We start from the raw sequence: 27,460 nt of genomic DNA, 5'->3' as shown, positions 1-27,460 counted from the left end.
CATATGGTAGTTGAAAATGTGTCCTACATACTAATAATACTACTAATAATATTTCATATCGTCTGTATCTGTGTGCATGTTATACCTTGTATCCACAAACTTTGTTTTAACCAGTTTTGTGAGTAACTTGGTGCAATGTCTTTGCTAACCTAGCTCTTGCTTTGTGGTGGTTGCGGTTGTGTGTGTGTGTGTGTGTGTGTGTGCGTGTGTGTGTGTGTTTTTGTTTGTTTGTTGTAGGCATGTAACGAGTTCACCACCCACGTGATGAACCTGCTGCGGGAGCAGTCTCGTACGCGGCCCATCTCGCCCAAAGAGATCGAGCGCATGGTGAGCATCATCCACCGCAAGTTCAGCTCCATCCAGATGCAGCTCAAACAGAGCACCTGTGAGGCCGTCATGATCCTGCGCTCGCGCTTCCTGGATGCCAGGTCAGTGTGTGTGTGTGTGTGTGTGTGTGTGTGTGTGTGTGTGTGTGTGTGTGTGTGTGTGTGTGTGTTTAAAGCGTGTATGTCTGTGCATGTGTTGCTGACTCTGTGTGCGTTTGCATTTATTTATGTGTGTGTGTGTGTGTGTGTGTGTATTTACATGAGGTCTGGTGCGTGGGTAGCTTGTATCAGCAACTGTTTGCGATACCCCACCGATGCAGCTGTGCATGGAGCGGGGAGTGGGGTGGGATAAGGTGTCTGTGTGTGTTTATCAGCCAAATCCATCCTCGCATCCCCGTTCTAATCATATTCCCTCCTTCACAGAGGCCTCCACCATAGAGCACTTTGTTTTTGCCTTTATCTTTGCATGTCCTCTTTCGATGAAGAGCGCACTCGTGGAATCTAATTCGACAGATGTGTGGAGCGTCATTCGACACACGCTTAACATCGCACCACACACACGCCTGATCCCACCAAATCCGTGTCAGGAGATCCTCCATGGTTCTCGAACCTATACATTTAAGATCTCTGTCCCCAACTCCCCCCGAACACACACACACACACACACACACACACATGCACGCTATAATGCTTCCTCCCCTTCTTTTAAAATGTAATTGCTTGTTCTCCTTGATACATGTATGGGGGATTTGCATACATTTCTTTGAGAATAAATCACGCTGGAAGCTCGGGGTTGGAGGCATAACATTTAAATGAGGCTTTCGCTCCCCCCACAAACCCCCCCTCCTCCACCTCCCCACCTCACTCCCTCTCTCTCTCTCTCTCTCTCTCTCTCTCTCTCTCTCTCCATCCATTCTGGTGTAAATGATGTTGAGGATGCAGGGGGAAAGGGGCTTTCTTTCTCTCTCTTCCTATCTCTGTCTCCCTCTCTCTCTCTCTCTCTCTCTCTCTCTCTCTCTCTCTCTCTCTCTCTCTCTGGGCGAGAGGCACGGGCGCGTTCAGCCCCTCCGATTAATCCTCTCTCGCCTAGCCGGAGAGCACGCTGTGTCGCATTTCCATATTCTGAAGGAGGCTTTTGGAGGGGTGTGTGTGCTGGTGTGTGTGTGTGTGTGAGTGTGTGTGAGTGTCTTGTATGTGTGTGTGTTTTTTTCCCTCTCTTTCGTCTCCTCTCCCTTCTTTGGGAATGGGCTCAGACCTCGATCCATGGCAGGGATTTGCAGAGGGGGGCTGGCTCTCTGCATATGTAAAGCCCTCCTGCGACGTGCCACATGGAGTGACTCTCAGCCTGATAGGCGTGCAATATGGAGGGGTTGGTGAATACATTGGCAGAGCACAATTTTGTCCTTTTCTTTTCATGAAACTTGGCACCTTGTTTTTTAGTGCATGTGTGTGAGTGTGTGTGTGTGTGTGTGTTTGCCCGTGTATGTGTGTGTGTGCCCATGTATGTGTGTGTGTCTCTTTGTTTCTATTGTCTACTGTCAGCGGTGTTTCGAGAGGTACCTCATGCTGTATGCGTGTTCTCTTTTTCTCACTCTCTCTCTTTTCTCCCCCCTCTCTCTCTCTTTCTCCTCTCTCTCTCTCTCTCTCTCTCTCTCTCTCACTCTGTCCTTCCACAGACGGAAAAGACGGAACTTCAACAAGCAGGCCACAGAGATCCTGAACGAGTACTTCTACTCCCACCTGAGCAATCCGTACCCCAGCGAGGAGGCCAAGGAGGAGCTGGCCAAGAAGTGCCAAATCACAGTCTCACAGGTGCAGTACAGAGCCTCCCGCCCTTCCTTCTCCTCCTTGCCCTACCGAACACAGCAGTTAAGTCTTGGCCCTCTTAGATCGCAGCCAAACCGGGTGCAAATCTAGCCTGATCTGGTTTGGAATTTGACAGGTCTTTGCCAGATCAGGGTCATACCCATTCTAGAGTAACTGAAAGTCTTCGTCCGACCTGATTTTATCACCGGGGAAATGCAGAAGTGAGGTGTGTGTGTGTGTGTGTGTGTGTGTGTGTGTGTGTGTGTGTGTGTGTGTGTGTGTGTGTGTGTGTGTGTGTGGGGGGGGGGGATCAAGAAAAACTGCCATGAGATCATCTAGCCTTGCCGTGATTTCTGACTTTTATTTCTCCCCGCTGGATAGTACTCTCCAAACTGTTCAAGTGGATTTATGTGTAATTATTTGAGGACTCATCTGAGCTCCATAAAAAAGAGGGAGAGAAAAAACCAAATGCAAGCGAACCAAACGAAGGTGTAGAGTTACAGCAGATGATTTGTTGAGGATGTCTAGAGCTGACACAAAATAATAAAGGAACACGTTTACCTTCTCCCCATCACTGCGAGAAGGGCAAGGGGAAAAAACAACAAAACTTTTACCACGGGATTGATTTCATTCTCATTGTAATGTTGTTTATCATTAGCGCCTCAGCGCTATCCCCGTAGCTTCATCTGGGAGTATATTAGCGCTAATGGGTGTTAGCGGATGGTGACTGATTGGTGCTAGCGTGTGTTCTGATGATAGTCTGCAGCCGTGGTGACATAATGAGATTGTTATTGGCAATCATTTCGTTTTTCTGGCGCTAATGTGGACTCGCGGTGTTACGGGCGCGTGGTGTTTGCGTTGCGCGCCAGCTTCGCAGTGAGGGCCCAGCCTCAGCTATAGCCATCAGCTCTGCATGCGCGTTAGGCTTTATTGACTGCAACATTTCCCAGCCAGTAGGACAGCTGAGGCTTTGCCATTAGCTTCACACAGATAGCACCATCAAGCCTCCATATTTGCCCACTAGGTTAATTTTGAATAGGGTTGAATCGGGAACTAAATGTTTTTAATTAATCAATTTAATCTAATTTTATTAATTAATCAAAGTCTTTGTGTAATATGTAATCTATTTGGCTGCACTGGCTGCAAGTGGAATGGATGAGTTGTAACTTGGACTTGTGTAAATCTCATGCTGTTGTGTGAGCCGCAGTGATATGATGATTTAAGCTCCACTAGTTTTTTGGAAAACTGGATTCGCTGACTGGAGTTTGTAAATTTTGTCCGCACGTCTGCAGGTTTCCAACTGGTTCGGAAACAAGAGAATCCGGTATAAGAAAAACATCGGGAAGTTCCAAGAAGAGGCCAACATGTACGCAGCCAGAACTGCCGTGAACGCAGCCAGCGTCTCTGCACAGGGAAGCCAAGCCAACTCGCCCTCAACCCCCAACTCCGCAGGTGAGTGAGCACAACTGCGCTTAATCCTGACAGTATTCCTTCACCACCAGCACTGTTGATGTTGGACTCTTTCCCTCCCTATCTGAAAGCTCCACAACATGACATCTCTATATGTGGCCTACACAGAGTAATCCCGAAGGCATAGCAGCACTTTTGCTACACAATGCTTTAAGTATAAATCAATAGATAAGTAACACTGTAGGATGTTTAGGAGCTTGGAGTCTAGTGAGGAAGGAAAAGCTCATCATTTAAGGGTTGGCTTTGGTGTTGAGTTGCAGTGCTCAGCAGAGCGATAGTCAAAACTTCCACTGTAACAGAAAATCAGCAATAGACGGGGAGAAGGGGAGGGGGGAGCAAAAACAGATGATGTGCTACAAGATGAGTTGTTGACGTAGATTAGTTTACCTGGGCCCCATGCTAGATAGCATGCTTTGCTGTCTGTTTCTCTTTGGCGCTGCTGTCCAACTCTAATACAGCTATTTCTAACCTCAAGCACAGACTTGTGGCTTATATAACTCACAGCTATTTCTCACTGTTGATAAACGAGTCTGGGGTGTGTGCGTGCATGTGTGTGAGTGTGTCTATGCCTGTGTGTGTGTGTGTGTGTGTGTGTGTGTGTGTGTGTGTGTGTGTGTGTGTGTGTGTGTCTGTCTGGCCGATTGTTATTGATGTTTTGCTGCTATCTATCTGTTTTTATGGGTTTCCAGATCATTGCAAAAGACACTGAACGTTCAATAACAATCAGTTACTGAAAAGAAGAAAAAAAGGCAACACGGGGGCCATTCAAAGCCTCTGTTCTCTGGCCGCTAACTGTTACTAGCCTCGTTTGCCTCTTTGCTTATTCCAGCCACCCTTCACCCAACCCTGTCTTTTCTATGGGTCTGTCTTGCTAACTGCATTAGCCTGCTAACCTAACCTCTGCATGGTGACTCCCCCCCACCCCCGAAACCCCCCCCCCCCCCCCGTCCTCCTCGTCCCAGCTCCCTGGGCCGGCGGTGGAGGAGGTGGCGGTGGGAGACGGCGTTGGTGGTGGTGGTGGTGGTGGTTGTTGCTGCTCTGGCTCCTCCTTCGTCTCTCTGTGATTCCGTTGCTCCCTCTCTTCTTTCAGGTTCTGCTGGCTCTTTTAACATGTCAAACTCCGGGGACTTGTTTATGAGTGTGCAGTCTCTCAATGGGGACTCGTACCAGGGGGCTCAGGTGGGAGCCAACGTGCAGTCGCAGGTAGGGCACAAAGCAGCAGCACAGCAAACAGCAAACAGCAAACAGCCCCCCCCCCGCTAGCCCCTGACCCTTGGGAGAAATCGGCCCCAGGTCTGACCAGAGTCCTCGCTGGGTTAAATCTGGCACGGAGCGGCCTTTTACTCAGCAAGATCTTCAGATAGACCCATTCTGAATCTGCAGAGGTGGAAAACATCTTCATCTTCAGAAAGTACAAGTCCTGCCATAGACGGGTTCTACCTGTGCACTTGGCACAGGTGATTTCACTGATCAGCTGATCCACCTGGCTGAAGAGTTGTGCTGCAACAAATGTGTGATAGAACTTTCACTTTGAGGCCAGCGGTTTCCCCCTCTGCAAATAGTTATGGGTATAGCTGGAGACCTTTCTGGGTACATCGATCGCAGATCTTCCTGTGGCCCAGCACAGCGAGTGAGGTCTAGGTCTGGGCCGAATCTCTCCCGGGGTCAGAACCTATCTGGGGAACCACAGGGTAGGCCTCCAGGCACTGGTGATCGCCTGACAAGTCTGCTGTAAGGAGCACGTGCATCGGGCAACATTACAGCTCTTAATATGAGCCTGGAAGCACAAATGGCTGACGATGCCACATGACAAATGGCTTCTCATTTCCAGCTTGTTATCTGACACAGAAACAATACTCTTCTCATACGAGCTGTTTGTGTATGGAGCAGTGCATAGTTGGATCTGTCAGAAACCATTCATATTAATAAGAACTTGATCTTATAGTCTAGCCTCTTTGCTGAAGCATTTATTTTATGATGGCAAATTTCTTTTTCCTTTGTGCTTTATTGGGAACTGGAGTTGTAGGGAGCCTGATGAGTTGAGTAGCTCTACTTTATTGAACTGCCAGACCTGATTTGTATTTGGTTATATAATAGAGTTTTTTTTTCCTTGGCTATTCTTTAGTCTTTTGCGTGTCTTTGAGCTGCCTGACCTTGCTTTGTTTTTGTTCTTTCTCCCTTTGTGTGTGTGTGTGTGTGTGTGTGTGTGTGTGTGTGTGTGCGCGCGTGTGCGCACGCGTGTGTGCATGTGTGTTTCAGGTGGATACCCTTCGCCATGTTATCAGCCAGACAGGCGGATACAATGACGGACTCACAGCGAACCAGATGTACAGTCCGCAGGGCATCAATGTAAGGAGAGAGAGAAAGAGAGAAAAAAAACACACAATCCTTCCCTCTCTTTTCATTTTTTTTTCTTGGCCTCTCCCTCCCTCTACCAATTATTTCAAAGCCATAGGGCTCAGAATGCCACTTAGTAGGACTTGTCTGCGTGCTGTGGTCACCTTGTTGATTGCTTCTGTATCGGTCACGCCACGGGCGGCGCACTGCCCAGCGCACACGGACATGAGGCCACCGCCGGAGCCTGTCACGTCCAATCAGCTCCGGCCCGCCACCTGCAGCCACACACACACACACACACACACACACACACACCATACACCATACACACCCCATCGAGAACAGAACAGGTGATGCACCCCACAGGCGTGACGAGACGGCCCTCCACCCCACCCCACCCCACCCTCCTCTCCACTGCTCCCCCCACCACCACTACCCCCTCAGGTCACCTGACCTTCATTATCACCCCATGGTCGAGAGAAAAAAACTCTTGAGGACGACTGCTTAAACCTTTGTGCTAAAAATATGGCAGCGCAGGGCCCTAAAGCAGACGAAACACAACAAGGGGGTCCTCTCAGTTTTTTTTTTTCCTTCTGTGTTTTTTTTTTTACTTGGGGGGTGGTCGTGAGGGGGGGCTGGGTTGGATTGAGTTTGGGGGGGGGGGGGTGGGGGGGGGGTTGGAGGAGGAAAGGAAAAGAAAATTCACAGCGACAAGCTGTGTGGTAAGGGGGAAAATCGATAAGACAGACACAAGGAGAGCAGAGTGTGGACTTGGGACAGCAATCCAAGCGCATTGCTCAGATCACGTTCCCACCGCGCTAATGCCCCTGACAGCGAACTGCGCCATCTCCGCTGCCATCGTGCTTGCGCTAACGCCACAGCCTCCGCCACTCCCGCACACAGAACCGGACAGGAGAGGAGAGGAGAGGAACAGGGGGTGGGGGGGTCAGTGCCGCGCAGCTGAACCCCCCATCCCTCCCCCCTCCCCACAAACACACACACACCCCGTCTCTGTCCACAGCCAGCATATGCTAATGAAATGCTCCGCTTCCTGTAACAAAGCACAAAATACATGGATGTATTCAGATCCTCTCCAAGACCGTGCATTTAAAAAATATATATTTCTTCTCCTTATTTCTCTCTCTCTCTCTCTCTCTCTCTCTCTCTCTCTCTCTCTCTCTCTCGAGGGGACGAGCGGCTCTGGGCTCCCGCAGCTTTGATAACCCCATGAGCCCATTACCATATGCAGCAGCCAGCGTGGCCAGACAGGCTCAGGCGCTCGGGCACCGTGCCCCAGCAGAGATAGCCCCGTCCCCAGACAGCAGCGGGACCAGCCCTGCCTGCCTGCCTGCCTGCCTTCCCGGGCCTGACCCTGGCAGCTCAGCTGGAGCTAACGGCTAACGCTAATGCTGTTACCGTCTGCCTGCCTGCTTTATTCACACTCCGTCTGCTGAGCTGACATAATCCCACTTTTAATTCAGTCGGAGCGGGAGCTAATAGGATGGCGCTGCTCTGGTGTGGTGTGGTGTGGTGTGGGCAGCAGTGTTGGTTTGGGATGTCAGGCGTTTGAGGAATCGGTTGAGTGTTCTCATTGTTGTGAATCAGCTCTTAATACGACAGACCATTTGAGGTGGAAATCCATTTTTGAAAAACATTTGGTACTGGAAGAAACAACAACAAAAGAAAAGAAAAATGATAGAAAGAGAAAAAATAACCGTAATTTACAGTGGCGAATTACTTTAATGATTGCACTCTACCGAATGTGGGTATTTCATCTTTTTTTGTTTTTTCAAACCTTCTTGCTGTTGAAACACACATTTGTGTGTCAGCTCGCTTCTTAAGGTTTGTCGTTTTTTTTCAGCTCTCTGGTCGTAACCTTCATTTCTCGCCAGCTGGTAGGGGAGGGTGGCGGAGGGGTGCGAGAGGGGTCAGGGGAACGTCTCCTTCAGAGCGCCGCTTCCTTGTTCGCCGCCTGTGTGCGTCGTAATGACTGAACGAGTACATAATGCATTTTGTGGTTGACTAGAGAAGTAATTATACCCGTTAAAATAGATGGAGAGAGTGTCACCAAAAGCCGAAGGCAGTTTTCCTCTCTCTTTTCTTTCTTTCTTTCTTTCCCTTTTTTGATTACAGACCGCCGTGGTCTTAAATAACAGGCTTTGAAATAAGAGGCTGTCGAGGACCATTTCCTGCCGTTTCTGATGGCATGAAATTTGCTATTAATATCCCAAATGCTCTTTAAAGGCCTGTCTGCCAGATTCGAAATGGCTTCTGCGTTTCTCATTGTATTTTCATTTCAATCTCAACTGTCATCATTTGCAGCCACTGATTCCTCTTTTGTTTTTTTGTTGCCTTTTTTTTTTAATCTGACATTTTTTTGTGAGGGCACTTCATACATTGCTGTGTTATTAGAACGTGTCAGTAACATTGACAAGCGTTTAACTCTGACCAATGATGAACGCTCCTGTGCCATTTTTCAGCAGTGAAAGGAATATTCCAGTATTTTCAACAGCGGAAGGAAATGAGCATGTATCACATCGGAACATTTTTTAACACAATTTATGATTGACTGAATGAACAATTGGACTAAAGTGGGGGAGAAATGATTCTGTATTTCTTTTCCTTTAGGAAGTTTTGTAATATTGTTAATGTTAATATGGTAGGTCTTGCTTGGGGCTGAGGTTATGGTCCACGAATGTTGAGCCTTCGGGCAGTGCATATGCTCCTATAGTTATGTACATTACAAAGATTCTTTCCCTTTCTCTGGCTCCAGCATGGGAGCCACATTACATGTACGTAATACGTATGCTCTGATTTCCTTCATCCTGTTGTTCACCTCTTCCCCTCTCTTCTTGACAGGCTAATGGCGGATGGCAGGACGCCACAACTCCCTCGTCAGTGACTTCGCCCACAGAAGGACCTGGAAGCGTCCACTCCGACACATCCAATTGATCCTCATCGTCTGCCATTGTCCCCCCCCCCCCCCCCCACACACACACACACACACACACACACACACACACACACAGACAGACAGACAGACAGACACACACACACACACACACACACTCACACACTGAAGGCACCCATCTCACACACACACACACACACACACACACACACACACACACACACACACACACACACACAAACACGCACACACACACACACATTCACAGGCCAGGACAGCCCTTACCTTGATTGAGGGGGAAGCCCAGCATGCTGAAAGCAGGACATGGGGAGAGGGTGGCACAGCCCCCCCACACCACCCTGGACTCTCAGCTGTTAACACCAGTGACTCGCTCATTCTCCGCCATCTTCTGGCTCCGATTTCGGTTCCTCTCTCGCCTTCCGGTGGCGACTTCACCACTTCCACTCCTCACCTCCATCAGTGTCTGTGTCCACTGTTACAGCTGTGACATCCGTGTACTGATCTCGCTTCTTAAAAAAAAAAAAAAAAAAAAGACTTTGTAAAAAAAAAAACATAACACAAGACAAACACACTCACAAAATCAAGTATGTACAGCCCCCTTGTCTTTAGATTGGAATGCTTTCACACTACCTCTTAAAAACAACAACAACAAAACAAAATGGAACAAAAAAAGGAAAACTTCATTTTCTTAAAAGACAAACATTGCTACTTCATCCATAATCATTTTTTGAAAAGGTTTTCATCTGACATTTTAGGCCTTCATGTGTCTACCATTGGCTCTTTTTTCCAGTAGTGACTTTTTGTTTTACCCATTGTGCCAAAGTATTTGATATCTTATAAATATGCTCTGACAAAAAAAAAATGTAAAAAAAAAATCAATTTTTTTTTATATTACATATTGTGAAAACACTTTGTAATAGATTCATATTTATGAAAACAGGGCCCAAGAAGTGATAAAGTTCAGCTCTGGATATGATGCTCTCTATCATACCAGAAATGTTTAGTTGGACATGGAAAAGAAGCATTGAAAGACTAGTTTTCACGTTAATCTGTATGGAACCTAAGGGTTTCTGAACGTGATTTTGCAAACAAGAATTTGCTAGCAGTTCTGCATACATTAAATGAATGCATTTAACATACATACTACTGTATCAACTGTCATGACCCCCAAAAACTGAAGATACTGGTTCCTTAAATAGCTTGTCCAATCTGATGACACATAGTCAGCAGGTTTAAATAATGGCAGTTACAGAGGAGTAATATGTACCGGTATGTACATTTATGTCATCTTACAGTATTTTCCAATTTTGTGCATTACCAAAACAAATTGGCAGTGAGAAGAAATTCCATCTTTTTGTTTTTTTTAAAAAAAGGGATTACAGTCAAATAAGGACAAAAAGTTTTCTTATGTCCAAAGTTCCCCTGGTGCTACAAAGATACAACTATTGGAGCAAAACACAGATATATTTTTATGATGCTTTCGCTGACAATGTACCGTTATATATCATTCATTGTATACATGCAGAGATCTAGGAATGCTGTATTGTACCATGAGATGGAGAGAGAGAGAGAGAGAGGCTTAGTGAAGGCTTCCAAGCTAAGAGGTTTCCATCCCCCATCATTACACATAAGTATGCAATAAACCCTTCAAATCATGTTTGTTACTATGAACAAACAAATGTCAAATGTGAAATTAATGATTATCATTGTTTTTCTTTTTTTCCCCTCTTATTTCATTTGTAGTTTGTTGATCTTACAATGTACATGGGGTCACGACCTTTGGAATAACAGTTAAGCATTATTCATTTGTTACTTGCATTTCATTACTTTGATACCAAAAAAAAAGAAAGGAAAAAAGGAAAAAGCAGAAGTGTGAAGTCTACATAGCTAACAGCTTTATAAACACTTTTCATGTTGTGAATCTGTGTATTATCTGTTGTACTGAAGAACGTTGCCTCAGAATGTTCTGGTACTTTGTACTCCAAACCAAAAATGCAGTCAGAATCCAGTGTTTGTTGAAAACGAAGACAAAAAAAAAAGTGATGGCACACAACTACAGAAATTGTTTGGATATATTTTTTATGTCCATGTTGTGAATAACTCTTTTTTTAAAATCTCATCTTTGTTTGGCTTGGTTACAGGACTACATATATTTTATTTTCATGCTAGCCTATGTGAATTAGCCCCAAGAATGCGCTATGCTGTACATGTAGTTGTGCACCTTTTTATTCTTGTTTGCTTTTTTATAATAATATGCCAGTATCCATTTTAAGATGATGTCTGATAGAGACAGATGAACAGAGCCTCTTACTCTGCTTCAACACGGTCCATCCAGTGCCTCGGTCATCTTTTCACTGAGGAGTTAGCCAGATGGACCTACTCTCGAAATGGATACTGCCTTTGTTTAACGGTGATGTGAAAAGTCAGTGTCAGCAGTGTCATGTGACAGTAGCCTATTTCATTTAGCAAGACCAAATCTAGACTACAAAAAAAAAAAACATTATGCAACGACATGGAATATAATAAATGTCTATTTTACAAACCATCAATAACAGTAGAGCATTATTGCATCCATGGCTGACAAGCTCAGTAGAGAGACCGTAGAGACTCTCCAGGCTTTGTCAAAGCTCAGCACGATGCATATGATGGATATTTATTGCATTAGAGTGGCAATGCTGTCTAAAATTCTGGAACTAGATGATTTTTAGGACATTTGAAATGATTTGGGAACCCTGAGCAGGCAGTGTTCCGTGGTTACCATGGTGCAGCTTCGAGACAACATTTGTCCTTCTGAGGGTTTTTCAGAGCTCCTGGGCTCTGTCAAAGTGTCGTCTTTAGTGATCGCATCACACTGTACTTTGACAAAAAGTCTGTCACGCCTTTTCTTTGTGTCTTTGTAGGTGTGTGTGTAAGGGTTTGAGTGAGCGTGTGTGTGTGGGTGTGTGTGTGAAGTCCGGGTAAGAGCAGTGGAAGGATTTCTCATGATATCGGATATGCACTTGGTCTAGTGCTCAAATCTGCTTTTCACATTGCCTGTCCAGTATCACCGTATTATTAAAAGCTTCATGTAATGATGCTTTTAGTTTTTGCATATGAGCAATTTGTAAAACATCAAATGTTTACTTTGTTGCATGTCTTTTGTTCTTTAATAAAATACTGCAGTGTTTTTGAACGTTTCTTCCTTTTTATATATATGAAAAGAAAATCAGTAAAAATTGCAGAGACTTTCTTGCCGGGTTTGAACTTTTGAGATCTCTGCCTATGTACAAAAAAGAATTACACAGAAGAGCAAAATTATTATCTTTTTGATTCCAATTTAAAAAAAAAAAAAAAACTTTTTTTTTTTAAGAAAAAAAAAGGTGTAGGTTTTATGGTCTATTAATTTGTACTGGTAATGCATATTCCAAATAAATAGATTCTTTTGTTGCATCTTTTTGTCCTCAATGTCACCTCACTTCTTCCAACTTATTCTTCGTTTTGCTCTGGAATCGGAAATATCAACTGCTTAGAATTAGATTGGATTTAGAGTCTCTGGCTTATTCAAGGATAGGCTTGGGCATAGGTCAATGTGATATTAACAATTTCAAAGAAACAACAAACAACAAAAAGATGTCCATAATTGTGCATAATTTAACACCATGATCACAAACAAAGCATGGTTCTTTTTCAAAGCATTGTTTTTTTCATGCACTGTCCTCAATACATCCTGCTAGGACCTTTCAGACCTTTTCCAAGGGTATCTGGGTAATTGTCAAGTTCACACTTATACACTGTTTTTGCACAAATTAAATGTAATATTAAGTTGGTAGCAGTGAGTTTTGGATTTTGGAGGTGACCTAGCGTGACAGGGCTGACTTGTTTTTGTCACACTGGTCAAGTTGCGTTATGTTTGTGTGACATTGAGTCGTGGGTCAAGGTCAGGAGCCACTGTAGGATATGAGTTCACACCTCGCCTTTGGACTCGTCAGCCCTTCAACTTTGGGGATGTTTCACTGCCGGGTCCTCTGCCACAAGTAAAGAGGGCAGGAATGGGGGGGCATGTTCTCGCCAAGTTGGAGATTCACATTTGGTTTGAGAGAAAATGTGTGAAGGAGAAAAATACACACACACGTAGGCACGCATGTACCACGCAAACACACACACACACACACACACATATAGGCACGCATGTACCACACACACACACACACACACACACATACACACGTAGGCACGCATGTACCACACAAACACACACACACATACACACGTAGGCACGCATGTACCACACACACACACACACACACACACATACACACGTAGGCACGCATGTACCACACACACACACACACACACACGTAGGCACGCATGTACCACACACACACACACACACACGTAGGCACGCATGTACCACACACACACACACACACATACACACGTAGGCACGCATGTACCACACACACACACACACATACACACGTAGGCACGCATGTACCACACAAACACACACACACATACACACGTAGGCACGCATGTACCACACAAACACACACACACATACACACGTAGGCACGCATGTACCACACAAACACACACACACATACACACGTAGGCACGCATGTACCACATAAACGAGGGGTTCGGTTTCAGCGTGTGTGTCTTGTACTTCCTCCAGACGCGCTGCTTTGTCAGGCAATGGTTTGGATTTAATCAGACGTGAGACGGCACGCTGTGACAATTTGGTTTAAATTCCTCTGCTTTTATCAGCAGGAAATGCATGGGAGATGTGATGAGTTTTACATAATTTGAGGAATGCGTTTCTGATTTACACACAATTTTATCCAATTTGATGAAAAAAATTATTATTTCAAAACAAATCTTCAACAATTTACAAACTTTAATATTTTCCACAAACTATTTTATGTAATCCATTTTCTCCCTTTCTTTCCACCCCATTACAGTTCTCTCTTCTCTTTCTCTCTCTCTCTCTCTTCACCACATCAGTTAGTGTCTGCAAAAAAATAGTGCCCAAAACCATTTCATGCACATTAGGAATGATTACTATGGAGGGAAATGTCACTCTCCGGCAAACATTTTAGCGGCTCTTGACTGGGCGCGAGTGTGAGTGTATAGTAATTGCCTGGCTATTTAGAGAGAGAACAGTGGGGGAGGACTGCAAACGGCCTATAAGTGCTGCATGGTTTGGTGTGCGGCGGTGTTCGGACGGTAAAGTGCTGTACATTAGGATGTCTGAAGCAATGCATCCTGTCCAGCTTTCGCCAGCCAAGACGCAGGGCCCCTACCGATAAATGCACTAACATGCACCCACTAGCTGCCCCCCTTTACCCCCTACACACACACACAGACACACCAAGCAGACGCTCACCAAACTCATTCCCAGCATGCTCCACTCACTCCCAACAACTCGTCTCTCTCTCTCTCCGCACTCTCTGCCTTGCCTTGTGACTGCGTGCTGCACTTCATAAATAAATGACCTCTCAGGATAAAGCGCTCGAGCTCTATCTGCACTTTCAGGAGCCTCTCTGTGAAAAGGTCAGCAGCCAGGGGACCGGTGTCGGAGAAACAAATTAGGTGAGGAGAATGAATGCAAAGCCCAGAGACGCTGGTCTTTATTGATGGCCACCATTTAGAGTCCCTGTGTCATCCATTTGTCATGCGTGGTGTGCGCAGGGGTGGATGGGTGTGGGGGGGGGGAGAGAAGATGTAAGGGAGCTTTGTTTTTGAAAATGAATTCAGAATGGCCAACCTTTTCCAGGGCATAGTGTGACTGCAGAAGCGAGTTTGCCAAAATACCAGTCTAGCGGTCAAGAGGGTGTAGCAAATAAACAGAAAGAATGAGAGAGACAGAGAGAGTGAGAGAAGTAGAGAATGAGAGAGACAGAGAGTGAGAGAAGGAGGGAATGAAGAGCAAGAGGAGGAAGCCTGAGGCAGAGGACTTCAGGAGGAAAAATGGGTGTCATGCTGGTAGATGGTAGTGTTTTATACTAAAGCATTACACCTCGTGAAGTCCAAAAAAGGAAAACAAATCTGAGTGTCACTTATTGATGTCACTCAATGACACAGAATCTCTTAAAAGGTTTAAGAGCGCACAGTCGATGAACCTTCATTTAAGGCAAAATGTCAGGGCTAAAACACTCATCAGTCATTAGTGATAAATTGTCACAAAAAAGACTGTGAAATCTTTACATCTCTCGAGAACGCGTATCATCCCGACTCAAAAGTGGATTTTCATTCTTAAAAACGCAAACACAATGTGAGCACTCCACACTCGCTCCCAGAATCGTTCATATCATGTCTCATATCAGTGACCCCTGAATGTATTCTCTGTGTCAGCGTTAGCATAATGCATGCAAACGTGTCATATCGATGCCAGCACGGCGCGCCGAGGCTAGCGGGCGAGGCTAGTGGGGAGGTCCATATGATTGTTCGGCTGCCCCAGGGGAGAGCAGTGGGGGGGTTGAGGGACCGCCACACAGGGCTGGGCAGGAAGGCCAAGGCTGCAGGGCAGAATATAATGGACCCCTCTTTTGTTCCAACGCCCGCCTGCATGGCCTGATCATCTAGGACAGTGTCTGATAGGGGGTTACGTTAGCATTTGCCTCCTGAAGGTCAGAGGAGATGCAAATATTGTCCCACTTTTTTTTTTTTTTTTTGGTCCTTCTCTCTCACTCTCTCTCTCTCTCCGTCTGATGATTGCGAGAGGTTTGCGCTCCAGGCCGTTCTTTCTTGTGGAGAGACGTGCAAGTCTTTGATGACAACAAAAGGCTACACACTGATGCGGGGCAAGGTGCTTGCCTGAGGACAAGAAGGTGAAGAGTCAGAGTAGGAAATAAGGAAGGAGGATGAAATGAAAGGGACTCTACTCGGGGTGACATACACAGTCTGAATGACCCCCCCCCCCCCCCCCCCCATCTTCTTCCTTTTCCACTGGGACGGATAATAACTCATGTGTTGCTGTGGGTCCAAGATAAGAGAAATCAACTTTACGGCTGAATTTCGAAGGAGTTCTTGGACTGACTGTGCCACCCACGGATCCATAATGAATTCCTCTGATCCCCACTTGCTCTCTCTTCCCCAACAACTCTGCATTAAAGAGACATGTTCCATTGCATTTGGGGAAGATATGTGTCTCAGTGTGTGGTGTGCATATGTGTGTGTGTGTGTGTGTGTGTGTGTCACCGCTGGCTTTCATGCAGCTTAAGGAGTGTTTTTCTTCAGTTTAAGAATCAAGGAAACATTGCCAGTGCTTTTCAATGTGGGTGTTCCGTGTTACACTTCCCCGCTTTTGCAGCGTTGCCTGGAGGTCCCCTGTGATAATGAGCCAGATTTCAAATTGATTTTATACATCACAGCTATACCTTGAAAGAAAATTCCCCACAGACACCACATCCGAAAGCGCCAAGCCATTATATCTTTTCAAAACAGGAATGTTTAACCAGGATGCACACAATGTATGTTAACTGCATCAAGATGCGAATGGATGTACCAGTGTCATAATTACCATTGTTAAAGAGGGAGACAGTTAGGGGCAGAGATAGATTGCTATGGCCGATGGAGATCTTTCATATTGCAATATGAAAGATCTCTAGTGATACCACAGTCTTTGTTTCATATAGGGACCCCCAAACCTACACAGTATCCCAGAGAGAATTGGCCCCCGTAGCAGAGAAGCATTCACAGCAGCACAGCACATTTTGAAGAGTGCAATTAACGATGAGGGAAGACATTCATGTAGCCTACTTTCAAGTCATTTTAAACATTCTCTCACAGTCCTTTGATGCGTTCCGTTTTTTATGAGCTGCCAGAAGACAAGTCACTTCCGTCGACCATCCAGAGAATGAAGCTGAGCCATGTTGGATGGCTGTGTGTGAGCTTGCGTTAAAGTGGTTTCTCTGAGCTCGGACCAATGATTGCTTTTTTTTCCTTCAGAGAGAGAGTAAGAGAGAGCAAGTAAGAGAGAAAGAGAGAGAGAGAGAGAGAGAGAGAGAGAGAGAGAGAGAGAGAGAGGGAGGGATTGGGGGTTCATCCTGGGAGTGCACATGGCCAGCTGTAGCTGAGGATTTTGCGAGGAGCTTCACATCTGGGGCTCGGGGACATAGCGGGAGGTGGCTGTCACTTTGAGTTTCCTAACCGTCCCCTGCGTAATTCCATTCACTGCCTCCAACCCAAGAGGCTCTGCGGGCCAATGCCACATGGGAAAAGGCCTTTGTTGAAATGTAAAAAAATGAATTATCTCTGAATCAGAGGCATAGCCTACTAGAGCAGTAAATAAGCAATTAGTATCTTACTGTTTTAATGCAAGATTGCATAATTATTTTCTATTATTCTGTATTGCTGCCAAGAGGCTGATGGACTAGGTCTCAGACATGTATAGACTATGCCATGACTATCATTTTAAAAACAGTTATGCCTCAGCTATATTGCTCTTCCCAATGGAACAAAATAAGTCAATATGAAACTGAATTTTATATTATAACTGGTGCATAAAACTAGCAGAGGAGATATTGGGAGACCAAGATATTGTGAATGCAAATGCATATATTAATTCATTAGTTCCACAAGGACGTGAAACTTTGTAGTATGCATGGCCTATTCATTTAACCATGAGATGTTGCTGACCTCTAGTGGGCTGATTTGAAGGCATCATTTGGCCTTAATGGTCCGTAATGGAAGACAGCTGAGATGCAGGCTGTCTAAGAGGTAAAACCAGATATAAAATACAATACACAAAAAATAAAAGTTAACAAACAGAATAAATTAAACATAGACTCTACTGCCATTTTCCTTCATCTCTGAAAATGCAGTGGGAATACTTTCAATTTAACAACATGCCAATAGCCTGTAGGGAAATCCATAGCCCATAAATAACATTTATTTGAATATGTTAATTGTGTCTGCCAGTGGCAATTGTAAAAGTCTTGGGCCAATTTTCCTTTTGGAACTGTAATAAAAACCTTGTAGAGTGCAGTGCCAAAAGAACAAAAAAAAGTTTGTATCCCAGGGCTGTGACTTTTGACAACAGGGATGGCTCCATGCTGTAAGGGTTTGGCTCAGAAGTGCTGAATACTGAACAAGGTCCAGTAGCCTGCTCCTGTAATGCTGTAAGCAGTCTAAGCAGAACCACGTGCTCCTGGGAAAAAAGAGAGAGAAGAGTGGGGTAGAATGAGGGGGGGGGGGGTGGAAAGAGAGAGAGAGAGAGAGTGGAGAAGGAGAGAAAGAAGAGACAGAGAGGGAGAGAGACGGAGAGAGAGTCTGGAAAGAGAAATGGGATAGAGAGAGAGAGAGAGACAGAAGGAGAGATAGAGACAGAAGTTGGGAGAAAGAGCCCAGTTAGGAGCTGGAGGAGTCCAAAATAAGAGAGGGAGAGAGGGTGTAAGTAGGTCAGCCGGCGACCTGTGCGACGGCGTGGCGGGGAAGCGGTCATTGTTCTTGGTCGCGGCGCGCGGCGAGCAGTGTGGCCCAGCGGGACGGGGATTGGAGTGGACAGACCACGAGCGGCACGAGGCCCCCCTCACGTCACCACTAACTTCCTCATCGTCTCCCTTAACGACTCTGACATTATCAGGCCAGACCGTGCAACGTCCGGCCAGATTACTTTCAGCGGCGAGGCGCTCCCCATAATGGACAAAATACAGCCGGGGTGCCGACAAAGCGCCGGGCCCTTGCAGCGGTCGCCGCTCAGCATGACAGTGCAGCCAGTGAAATGGCAGGATAGGACTGCTTACTGGCTGCAGGCTGTCAGCGGGGCACCCCTCCCTCCCTTTCCCTCCACAAACACACACACACACACACACACACACACACACACACACACACACACACACACACAAGCTCACCCAGCCCACATGATGTCAGAGGCGTATTTGCCATCAGTTGGATGCAGATTCTAACTTTAAACAGATGCTTAACTGCTGAGTATAGATGCATGTGTTTTCATGATTTCCTTAAACCCTCCAATTTCCAAATTGTTTGGCTGCACTCAATTTATCATATTTCAACTATATTAAATAATTGCATAGGTCACTATATTTATCACTTTCAAAAAATGAGTTAAGCATAAATACACACGTGGCACATTTATGACAGACCAATTTCTTCTTGTGGTGTAGCCATGGTGAAGTTGTCCTGCTAAACAGCAATTTGTATTTGGCGAATAGTTAAAAAAAACAAAAAAAAAAAGAAAAAAAAAAACTGTAGCCTACACATAAGTCTTGTATGTGCCACCCAACTTCTGAAACCTCTCACTCAATCAGCCAAATCCCTCACCACATCTGCAAAACTTTAAACTGATTGCAAGCCTTTGACTCAATTTGTAAATTTGTGTTCAGAAACAGTAATATAAATTAAATATAAATATGTCCAATGTAATAGCAGTAGCCTATAGTGTGTATAGTGTGTTTCACTAATTCACTGATTGGGTTAAATGCAGAGACCAAATTTCCCTCACGGGATCAAAAAAGTATATATACTTATACTTATACTTATATTCTGTTCTTATAAGGCTACTGCTACATTGCACATATTTATATTTAATTTATATCACTGTAAACAATACTTTCTTAACTGTATACTACTGTTTTCACTATATGTCTTATACTGTTTTCTGCACCTGTCCTGTCTATACTGTGTATCACATTGCACTTTTCTGCTTTTTTGCACTTTAGGTTAGAAGCAAACTGCATTTTGTTGTCTCTGTAGGCTACTTGTAGGCTACTCTGCACAATGACAATAAAGTTAAATCTAATCTAATCATATCTAATCTATATTTATAAAGCACTATTTGACATTTTAGCATTTTCTTTTAAATGCAATGTTTCATTCTTCAGCCTTTACTCAGGCCTAGGCTTCCACTGTGCCACCCACACAGAACATATTTGAGCCATATAGCCTACACATTGACGAAATAAGTCTAGGCTTAGTTAAGCAATAGGCCTACACAAGGTGTGATGTCAAACAATTTTGATCCCGAACTTTTGTCAATCCATATCGAATGTTCAGCCACTTGGAATTCCAGACCTTTGTCCAAAGAATCTTTGGTTTTGTCTGAGACATCACAACCAAAGATTCTAGAATAGAGCCTTTGATCACAACAAAGGTGCGATTTTTAAATATTCGAGACCAGTTCGAAATTGTATAACGTTGGAAAGCGCAAATGGACTGATACACAAAATAAGTGTCGGAAGCAGCGGCCCGCGGTCGGGGAACATGTATTCAAAATACCGATATCAAGATGATATCCTCAGTCAACTACATTTCTTATGTACCGACCCGGAATATCGTTGGAAAACGGCCACATGCATCCTCTCCCTAGTTGTGATTCTGTCTTGGTTACTCGGCAGATGGCGTCAGGAGGTGGGTAGGCTAGAAGCTAGGCTATATATATCTAGCTTCTAACCAAACTAGAAATGTTAGCAGCTAGCTCATTGAATGCACTGGAGTTGAACACCTGCTGTTAGTGACTAGCGGGCTCATGTGGAATGTGCTGTTCATAAACATTTATGTAAACTTGATTACTGTTTGTTGTAATTCTAGGATGAAGACTGCGGTGATCCAGATTCGTAAGTAGGCTATGCCTATTTTTATAATTTTAATAATAAATTGTTTACGGGTCTGAGATAGGGAATTGTAGGCCTAGGTCTTTTTTTCTCTCGCAAATATTGTAGTCGCATTACCAGAACATCCCCAAATGTTAATGCATCTGTCTGTTTGTATACTCAGAGATCTGCTGATGTATCTGTCCTCACAAATAAACACCTTGGACACAGAATGTTTGAACAGTGAGGAATTGCTGAAAGAGATCACAGCGAATATTGTGAATTGTACAGCGAGAAAGAAAGCCCACAAGCATGATGCCTATTCCAGTCAGTCTGAGGATACGGATGTTGGCCTATCAGATTTATTCTCTCATAATCCGATACTCTGGGAAACACTCAGTGGGCCTACCCAGAAGTCAGGGAGAGACCATATGTTCTTACAAAAAAGTTATGATGACCCAAGTAGTGAAAGTGAAAAGACGAGCCACACGTCTGGTTTAGGCCGATATGTAGGCCTATCAGACTATTCCATTTCCACCATGTCAACTACAATTAATTCTTCATCATTCAGCCTTTGTCCCACGAGCAGTGATATCAGCCTGTCAGATGAAATGTCCGAGTCTGACCAAAGCTCACTTACCACTATCAGTACGGTAACAACAGCATCAAAGTGTGGCTTGAAGGTCAGTCGACAGAGGCAGTTGTGGAAACGTGCTATATTGTTTGTCCGCATTGTGGTGATGTTGCTTCCGCAGAGATTAAGACAGAAAAAAGACGTATCATTTCAAGAGTGGAAGGGAGAAGAAAATGTGAATTGCTCTGACACAAGTGTGACTTCAGACAGCCATCTCGATAGCTCTGACAACAGTTTTCAGCATAAACGGGCTATGTTTGAGAAATATTTTAAAATAGCAGAAGCTTTCAACAAACAGCCAAAACCCCTTATGCCTAATCAGTCTCAACCTGTTGGTCAGGCTCAAACAGACCTGAAAAAAGAAAATGTAGAGAATATCATGGCATCCGTGGCTGATGGACCACCTGTTCTTCCATGTCTTGGTAAGGAGGTGACAGATGCCCTGGAACGGTCTTTGAAATGCAATATGGGAAATGTTCACCTACAAAATAAGGTTCCGCTGACATGTCAAGATTTGTATGATAATGGATCACCACCATCTTCATCTGAACTGGGCAAGGCTCTTGAATCTGAAATCACACCACTCTACTCAAGACACTGTCGTGGTGATGAAACTAAAGAAAATGTCACTGCCAGAAGACCACATTTTGTTGTTGTTGCTGATCAAAATCATGAGAGAAATGACCAGACCAGTTTCTGGGAAGTTAAACCAGTTACCATAGCAGCAAATGACCAAAGCCTGAGATTGGAAACGGCCGATATAAAAGACAACAGCTCTCAAGAGGACTCTCAAAAGCCTAATAGTCCAGTTAAGGGAAGAGGTACTCACAAAGACATGGTTGATGGGATTATCACTCTGGGAGGCAGTAGTGTGGAACTGGCAGACAAGCAAAAGTGTCAGGAGGAAATAACATTTAGTCAACATCAAATTCCATCTGGGTCAGGTCTCAATAGCTGTTTGAAGAGTGCCAGTGAACCAGATCTGTCCACCCTCTCCTCCAGAGAAGCAAAGGCACAAGGCGTAGACAAAGTAGCTCTTAACCCGATCAACCTGAACCTGAGACAGATGTATTGGGAGCGAAAGATGAAAACACCCACACTCTATCACCCGTCCTTACGAATGTTGACGACCAACGCCCATGGTCAGTGGTCATCCAAGAAACATTTAGAAAAAGAAACACCACCATTGGAAGAAGCCAGAACTCTTACTTTCACAAAAGGCATTAAAGGCAAGCTGGAGTTCAACATCAAACAGAAGGTGCTGTACCAGCTTTTGGGTCTTCCGTTGGTGGTACAGAGATCTTTGGATACCACCATGAGAACATCACATATGGTGAAAGATTTGAAAATGCTTCCTAACTCAAGTGAAGAAGAAACTTTGAGGAAACTTCGCCAGGAAAGAACATCTCTCCAGAAGTGGAATTTCCCAAAACGTATTGTGAAATCACTCAAAACATTTGAGATGCCTATGGCTATGGGCCTCAAAAACCTCTCTCTTTGCAATGACAAAAAAACAAAAAAATCAAAGATGCCCTTGTCAAATGACAATAACCAAGGCCCAGCCATCCAGGACAGTTGCAAGAGATCTGACACTGATACAGAGACTGGCAACACTGGTCATTCCTCTCACACGTGATTTAAACAAGCTTGTCAAATTATTTTTCATTAATAAATAAATGTTGATGCAGCTAAAGGTTCTGACTTCAAATGTTTCATTGTGACTTCATTTGTACAAAATACTTTAAGTGATGAATACTTATTAAGAGTTACGATTGCATTAATGTTATAAGGACAGAGGGTTTTTATGATAACCATATGTGAGTTGAACATGTTATCAACTAGATAGGAGGGATGTCTTGTTTTTTTTTTTTTTTAAATGATGTCTACTATAAACTTAATTACATATGTCTACTATAAATTTAATTACACTTATATCCTGTGACCATGAATTAAGTTCAAAATAAATATTTCACATTTTAAAATCATTAATTTGGTTCTTTACAAACATGAGTGAAAGAGAAGCAGCCAACAAGTGCTCAATATATATGGGAACACCTTCAGGACTTGGAAAAACATTCCCAGAGGGTGGGAGAATGCCAAGAGTCTGAAATGCCTGAAACACAGCAAAAGTTAGTTGGCTCCTTTGAAGAGCCTAAAATATAAAACGTGTAGCTATGTGTACACTCTTTTTGTTTACCACATAACCCCAGATGTGTTATTCCAAAGTTTTGAATTTTTCTGTATTGGTCTAATGTAAAAATAGTCAGAAAAAGAAAGGCCCATAAAAGAGTAGGTGTTTTAAAACTTTTGAACATCAGTGCAAATAAAAAAATATATAGATAAAAAAATATAGAATATTACACAAAGCAAAAATCTTTCAGAATGTTCCTGTATAAGGTGTCAATACAGTATCTATCTATCTATCCATATTATCTATCTACTGAGATATGTAAGAAAAGGGAGTTATTCTGTAAAAATGATCCATCATCCCCATCTAGTGGACACATTTGGTGGTTGCATTTATATGAGGGTGTCCTGCTAATTAAATCCCACAAAAACCACACGTTTTTTCAAAGAACAATAATGATTTATTCAGAAATGACAAAGAATGATACAAAGTAACAACAACAACAACTCTGATGAAGCAAACACAGTCCTATCATCCACCCACCAAGGCATTAAGTTGTGAATCTCATCTGTTGTATGGGTGCATTGAAGCTGAGGCAGACTTGATATTCGTCTTAATGCTGCTTGGCATTTTCCCTGTGTGTGAGAAATCAGAGGGCATATTTCAGAAATTATGGATGATAACCTAAAGGTGATGGTACTTGGGGGAACCTTTTGAACAATGTTACCAGGCAGTGCACTTTCCCATTGACAATGACATTAGGCTACATTTTTAATCATATCTGGTCTGGACTCATTAGTAATGAATCAGTTACTAGCAGACATGGCAGACATTGCTCAAAAAGTTGCCCCATGAATCATCACCATTTAGCCTCTAGAGGTCTCCATCATCTTTGACTGATATTAACTAAACACTTTGTGTAAATTAGAATGTTAACAAAGTTACATTTCTATGGGTGTACAGAAACATTTAGGATTCCACAGAGTTTCCATACCAGGCTGTCCAGTCTGCTGGGAAGCCACTGGTCCCCCAATGTTTCCCTGGTGGCCAGAGGCTCCGCCAATAGTGACCTGCTGGAGGGTTGGACCACCGCTCATCATGTTCCCCTGTCCTGGGTGTCCAGGGGCCACAGGTCCAGGAGGTCTACATTTGGACAGGTTCTTCCCGAAGCCCACTGCTGCTACCAGTGCAGTGGTGTCCGCAGGGTTGAAAGACGGCTTGTTCTGCCGCAGAGCTGGAGGGCACAAGGAACACATTATGATGCCTTAAAGGAACACATTCTGATGCCTTAAAGGAACACATTCTGATGCCTTCAAGGAACACATTCTGATGCCTTAAAGAAATACATTATGATGCCTTAATGCAGTGTTTCTCAAACTTTTTCAGACCCAGGACCACTTAACCAATAAAAAAAGAAATCACGGACCACCTAGCTAAAAAACAGTAGACCTACGTCAACATTATATTACACAATAGGCCTACTCACTGAACCACCTTGCTTACTGTTTTTGCACCTTGCTTATTGTGTCAGAGGATTCATATGATTTAAACTGGCGTAGCTATAGGCAGTGTTGCAGGATTTACATACAAGTTGGTTCAATATTGCAACTATTGCAATTACCACGTTTGCTCGCGGACCACTTGAGATAGCTTGCGGACCACCAGTGGTCCCCGGACCACACTTTGAGAAACACTGCCTTAATGGAACACATTCTGATGCCTTAAGGGGGTTCAAACCAAAGATTCGCGGTGAGATGAGCTGCAACGTTCTAAAACTTTGCAACTGCGACTAGACATGGTGAATGCTATGCGACGGCTTGCAACAGCTGGCAACAACGTGCAACATTTAAAGGTTGTATCAGCGATTTCAGGCCCAAAAAAGGCCCAAACATAAATGATCACATTCATCTAATCTTTCCTAACGGTACGCTAACTGCCTGCCCCATAAGCAGGCTGTCAAAAAAACGCGTCTCTGTAGGCAGCCTAGGTTCTGAGATCTGCACACAAAAACAAATGCTATCAACAAGTATTGCCAACCACTCAAAGGCAAAACAAAGTGTTCCAACCAAAAACGGATGAGATGCGCGTTCAGGAGAGTTTCAATTGCACGAGAGGAGTAGCTCGCTCGCTCTCTGTTTTGTTTGAACATAAACAGAAGTGAAGTTACCCCGCCATCGCTGATACAACCTTTAAGGAGGGTTCAAACCAAAGATTCGCGACGAGATGAGCTACAACGTTCTAAAACTTTGCAACTGCGACTAGACATGGTGAATGCTATGCGACGACTTGCAACAGCTGCCAACGACGTGCAACATTTAATCCACACCGCTGTAACTCTTTCTGCAACTTTCTGTTTCGCCTTGTTGCGAATCTTTGGTGTGAATTGGGCCTTACATAGTGCTGAAAAGGCAATACAAAGGCATACAACATTCACTTGTTCTAAATTGTGAACTGTGGTTGATTGTAATACATTGTAATACCTGCAGTATACATTTAGGCAAACTGTAACTTACAACAAATGTATAAGGATGGGTACCTGCATTCTCTGAATCACGATCTTCTCTTGGATTGTTCAACTTCTCCAGTAAATTTGAACAAAGTTTGTTCAGTGTCTGGATCTGTTTCTGATTTAAGATAATGGTGGGAAATGCACAATGAATGAATATATTAATTCAGCAGTGAAACACAATATTTTTGTTAACAATTCCAACATGTATATCTGCATGAATTTGCTGTGCAAGTGAATGGCTGTAGCATAAGGTGAGTGTCAGGATGAAAATCACCTAAGAAACAACTCCCTATGTCATGGCTAGTCAATGTCAATGAAAACAGTGCAACATAGTTGTTTTTTTTGTTCACGTTACCTGTGCAGCATCTGGTCCAATTCGGACAGCCTCAGCATTGAGCTGTTTCTCTTGCTCCTCTACGTCAGGGTCTGGTTTGGTTCTAAGATGGTCTGGCACGATCTCATGACTGAACACGGGCACACGCTGCTCTGTCAGTTTCTGAAGTAGGAGGTGGAGGTAAGAGCGTGTAACAGAAGGATTACATTTAAGCCATTGGGATTGTTATAGAACCATGACAGAAATTGAAATAGAATTCTCTCCCCCCCCTCTCACACACACACACACACAGAAAGACTTACAGCGAGGTCCTCGTCTCGGTCTGGAGACAGTAGAAGGGGTATAATGACCTGGTTCCGAAATGATGGGGTCTTGTCATTTTTCAAAAGCTTATTGATTGTGTTGAGCTGACCAGACAAGAGTGCGAAATTGTCCAGCACAGAAGGCCTTGAATTAACATAAACATAACATTAACATAAAATGCAACATTGTCTCTTCGTACAACTTTGCAGAATGCATGAAACAGGCGTCACGCTATTTGGTCACTGGTCACGCTATCTGGCATTCAAACTACACGTTTGTAGTTCACGTTTCCCAGGACTGTCTGGAAGTCAATAAACACGATAAATCGAAGGCTTGCGATGACCAAGAAAAACCAAGACCAAGAGAGCATGCTAGCCAGACACTGATAACAACAAGAGTCATGTTTGTTTACCATGTTAGTCGTTCATATTCATTCTCCAACTTGTAGATAAAACTCTGCAGGGAATTTTTCACATGGGCAACTCTGCTGGTAAGCGATTCAACGGCGCCCTCCAACTGTTTCTCTTCACGTTGCTAGAAAGAAGGCAATTAGTTATCATGAGACTTATTTTTGTTATATTTCATCAACTTGCTTTCAGCTTACTATGCTAGCTAGTGAAGCTGTCTAGCTACGCCCACGACGGTGCTGCGCTAACGCCTCTCGTTGAGCAGTGGTGAGCGCAACCAAGCTGGATATATTGGGAGACTTACAAATGTCAAGTGTATGAAATTATTTCTTAAGCACAAAATTATTGGACAGTGGACACATTCTTACCTGCATTGCAGACTAATAGTTTGCTGCTTTCAGCCAGGGTGCTCGTCAAAGCGGATGTAAACAATTGGTGTAACAGAAATAGGACCCGTCTCGGAAACATTATTTTACTCCTATTTGTTCCACAACAAAGAGTTGAATGAGCCATTCTAAAAAAAAAAAAAAACATTTTGTGAGAATATTAGTTATTCTTCATACATTATATACTATGAGCAGAAAAGACCCCACTGAGTAGGCTATGTCAAGTGACAAGTGTGTTAGTACAGTTCCCCTGACTTCTTAGTTCCACTAGGAAACCACAGAGAAGCCCAAAAACCCATTGATCAATACCTCAAGTAAGCAATACTTTTCATATGGCCGTGTCGTGTCCAGTTT

General features: G+C 43.9%; 3 protein-coding genes across 6 annotated transcripts in view; 2 read left to right on the top strand and 1 right to left on the bottom strand.

Annotated features, from left to right (window-relative positions):
- pbx1b (pre-B-cell leukemia homeobox 1b) overlaps positions 1-8,994 on the top strand; it is a 66,790-nt gene extending 57,796 nt beyond the window's left edge. For 2 of the 4 annotated variants that reach the window (XM_042057772.1, XM_042057771.1), the window contains 6 exons: positions 238-428; positions 2,003-2,138; positions 3,425-3,584; positions 4,693-4,805; positions 5,862-5,951; positions 8,799-8,994. In XM_042057772.1, the coding sequence (XP_041913706.1) occupies positions 238-428; positions 2,003-2,138; positions 3,425-3,584; positions 4,693-4,805; positions 5,862-5,951; positions 8,799-8,891 (783 nt within the window). In that variant the 3' untranslated portion in view covers positions 8,892-8,994. The remainder of the gene's footprint in view (positions 1-237; positions 429-2,002; positions 2,139-3,424; positions 3,585-4,692; positions 4,806-5,861; positions 5,952-8,798) is intronic. The other 2 variants (XM_042057774.1, XM_042057773.1) reach the window with 1 other exon arrangement.
- A 10,972-nt stretch (positions 8,995-19,966) lies between these two features.
- Positions 19,967-22,747, top strand: LOC121678321. Its single transcript, XM_042057770.1, has 3 exons — positions 19,967-20,223; positions 20,404-20,429; positions 20,590-22,747. Exons 1-3 carry the CDS (start codon positions 20,077-20,079, stop codon positions 22,673-22,675), a joined length of 2,259 nt encoding a protein of 752 aa, XP_041913704.1. The 5' UTR covers positions 19,967-20,076; the 3' UTR covers positions 22,676-22,747.
- Positions 22,748-23,604: 857 nt separating this feature from the next.
- med8 (mediator complex subunit 8) lies at positions 23,605-27,230 on the bottom strand. Its single transcript, XM_042057776.1, has 7 exons — positions 27,089-27,230; positions 26,726-26,847; positions 26,313-26,457; positions 26,032-26,172; positions 25,704-25,791; positions 24,162-24,401; positions 23,605-23,802 (listed from the first exon to the last, which is right to left on the bottom strand). Exons 1-7 carry the CDS (start codon positions 27,092-27,094, stop codon positions 23,732-23,734), a joined length of 813 nt encoding a protein of 270 aa, XP_041913710.1. The 5' UTR covers positions 27,095-27,230; the 3' UTR covers positions 23,605-23,731.
- Between the last annotated feature and the right edge of the window lie 230 nt (positions 27,231-27,460).

Source organism: Alosa sapidissima, chromosome 12, assembly GCF_018492685.1.
Source record: "Alosa sapidissima isolate fAloSap1 chromosome 12, fAloSap1.pri, whole genome shotgun sequence".
In the NCBI taxonomy this organism is placed as follows: Eukaryota; Metazoa; Chordata; class Actinopteri; order Clupeiformes; family Clupeidae; genus Alosa; species Alosa sapidissima.
The sequence above is the reverse complement of the archived record's forward strand: the minus strand, read 5'-3'. Positions and strand labels throughout refer to the sequence as shown.

Bases quoted from the DNA above. Each gene is read 5' to 3' on its own strand.
- med8 (XM_042057776.1), bottom strand. The intron at 26,173-26,312 runs GTAAGTCTTTCT...CTCCTACTTCAG, and splicing joins ACCGAGACGAGGACCTCGCT to AAACTGACAGAGCAGCGTGT. The intron at 24,402-25,703 runs GTACCCATCCTT...TGTGCCCTCCAG, and splicing joins TCGTGATTCAGAGAATGCAG to CTCTGCGGCAGAACAAGCCG.
- LOC121678321 (XM_042057770.1), top strand. From the start codon at position 20,077: ATGTATTCAAAATACCGATATCAAGATGATATCCTCAGTCAACTACAT. The intron at 20,224-20,403 runs GTGGGTAGGCTA...TTGTAATTCTAG, and splicing joins TCGGCAGATGGCGTCAGGAG to GATGAAGACTGCGGTGATCC. The intron at 20,430-20,589 runs GTAAGTAGGCTA...TTGTATACTCAG, and splicing joins GACTGCGGTGATCCAGATTC to AGATCTGCTGATGTATCTGT.